This window comes from Bison bison, unplaced genomic scaffold (assembly GCF_000754665.1).
Source record: "Bison bison bison isolate TAMUID 2011002044 unplaced genomic scaffold, Bison_UMD1.0 scf7180017864145, whole genome shotgun sequence".
NCBI lineage: Eukaryota > Metazoa > Chordata > Mammalia > Artiodactyla > Bovidae > Bison > Bison bison.
In genome coordinates, this window is record NW_011494717.1 from 6,215,374 (window position 1) to 6,216,973 (window position 1,600).

At 54.2% G+C, this 1,600-nt stretch overlaps 1 protein-coding gene across 1 annotated transcript in view; it reads left to right on the forward strand.

Moving 5' to 3' along the window:
• KLHL29 (kelch-like family member 29) overlaps nt 1–1,600 on the forward strand; it is a 335,635-nt gene that overhangs the window by 306,949 nt on the left and 27,086 nt on the right. Inside the window, exon 8 of the mRNA XM_010840684.1 lies at nt 4–257. Within this exon, the coding sequence (XP_010838986.1) occupies nt 4–257 (254 nt within the window). The remainder of the gene's footprint in view (nt 1–3; nt 258–1,600) is intronic.

The window sequence follows — 1,600 nt, forward strand, 5'->3', positions numbered from 1 at the left end:
TAGCTCGGCTCTCCCGCCCCCGGTGCTTGGGTTCTCTCTGACCGAGCACAGGGGTTGGGGCACGAGCTCTGGGGTGAAGGGGCACGGCCAGTGGCTTCTTCGGGCCAAAGGAGGTCTTTGTGCTGCCACTCTTGGCAAATTCTCAACTGACAGTGGCCGGCACCTGGCCGCTGGATTGCAAAACCGGCATCCTCGGCCTTGGTCCCTGCTCCAGATCGCTGGAGAGCACAGAGGGGGCAGGATACAGGGGCAGCTTGGTACTTAGCGATGGCCCAGCCCTGGGCTAGAAAGATGTGGGCGAGGGGAGTGCAGGAGCTCTTTGACTATTGTCAGAGACCGTACATGTAAAGCCAGAAGCTCGCACATGACAGAGAAGAGACACGGCTAGGTGGGAACCCAAAGTAGTGAAGGCTTCTTGGACAGACCGAAAAGAAGAAGGAAGAACATTCCAGGCAAAAGATGGGTTGCTTGGAATGTTCTGGAATGCAAAGAATGTTCTACAATGTTTTAAAATGTTTCAGGCAAAGGATGGGTTGCCTGGAATAACAAGCTGAGGACAGAGACAGTCATGAGCAGTGGGGATGAGGAGATGGCCCTCCCAGAGAGAAGTGTGAGCTAGGGTAGGATGTCATGGCAGGCCCTGACCTCCAGGCCAGGGCCCTGGGCTTGCTCTGAGGGTGTGGAGCCCGTCAGGGTAAGTGGAACGGAGATGCCCACCCTCAGATGGGAGAACTGCAGGATGGGCCTCAGTGACCCTAACCAGAAAGGCTGGATGCAGGGGCTGAGCAGAGCTGGGAGCCAGGAGACCTGGGTTCTACCCCTGACTCTGTCCTATGACCCCAGTCAGGTCACGTCCTCTCCCTCGGGCCTCAGGGTTTCTCATCTGTAAAACAGGAGGTTGGTTCAAATAATGTTCAGGTTTCCTTCCTGCTCTCACAAGGTGATGGTGAGGGGATGGGCAGGGCTTCCTGAGTACATGCGCAGACAGGCAGGTCCATGGACCAAGGTCAGGGGCGAGCTGGGGGAGGTGATGCATTGAGTGTTTGGCCTGTCAAGTTTCAGCAGCCTGAAGATACCCAAGTTGAGATGACTGGTAGGCAGCCAGAGGTCTGAGGTCTGGGGAGACAGGGCTGAGTCTTCAGCATACAGGAGGGTCGCTCAGCAGGAGAGGAGGCCACGGCAGAAGCCAGAAATGCCCTGCAGTTCAAAATCACAATGCCAGAAAATTCCAAGGCCGTCTAGCTCAGGTGGTAAAGAATCTGCCTGTAAAACTAGTCTTCCTGGGTTCTTCTATCCCTGGGTCAGGAAGATCCCCTGGAGAAAGGAATGGCAACCTGCTCCAGTATTTTGCCTGGAGAATCCCATGGGCAGAGGCTATAGTCCAAGGAGTCGCAAAGAGTCAAACACAACTAACCAAGTCAAACACGACTAAGCAATGAACACCTTCACTTTCTAGTGGTTAGGACTTGGCACTTTTACTGCGGGGACCCAGGTTCAGCCCCTGGTGGGGGAACTAAGATCCTGCAAGAGGCAAGATGCAGCCAAGAAAAATTCCCGTTGTTAATTTGCAGGTATTTAAAATTTTACTTCTCTCGTCCTA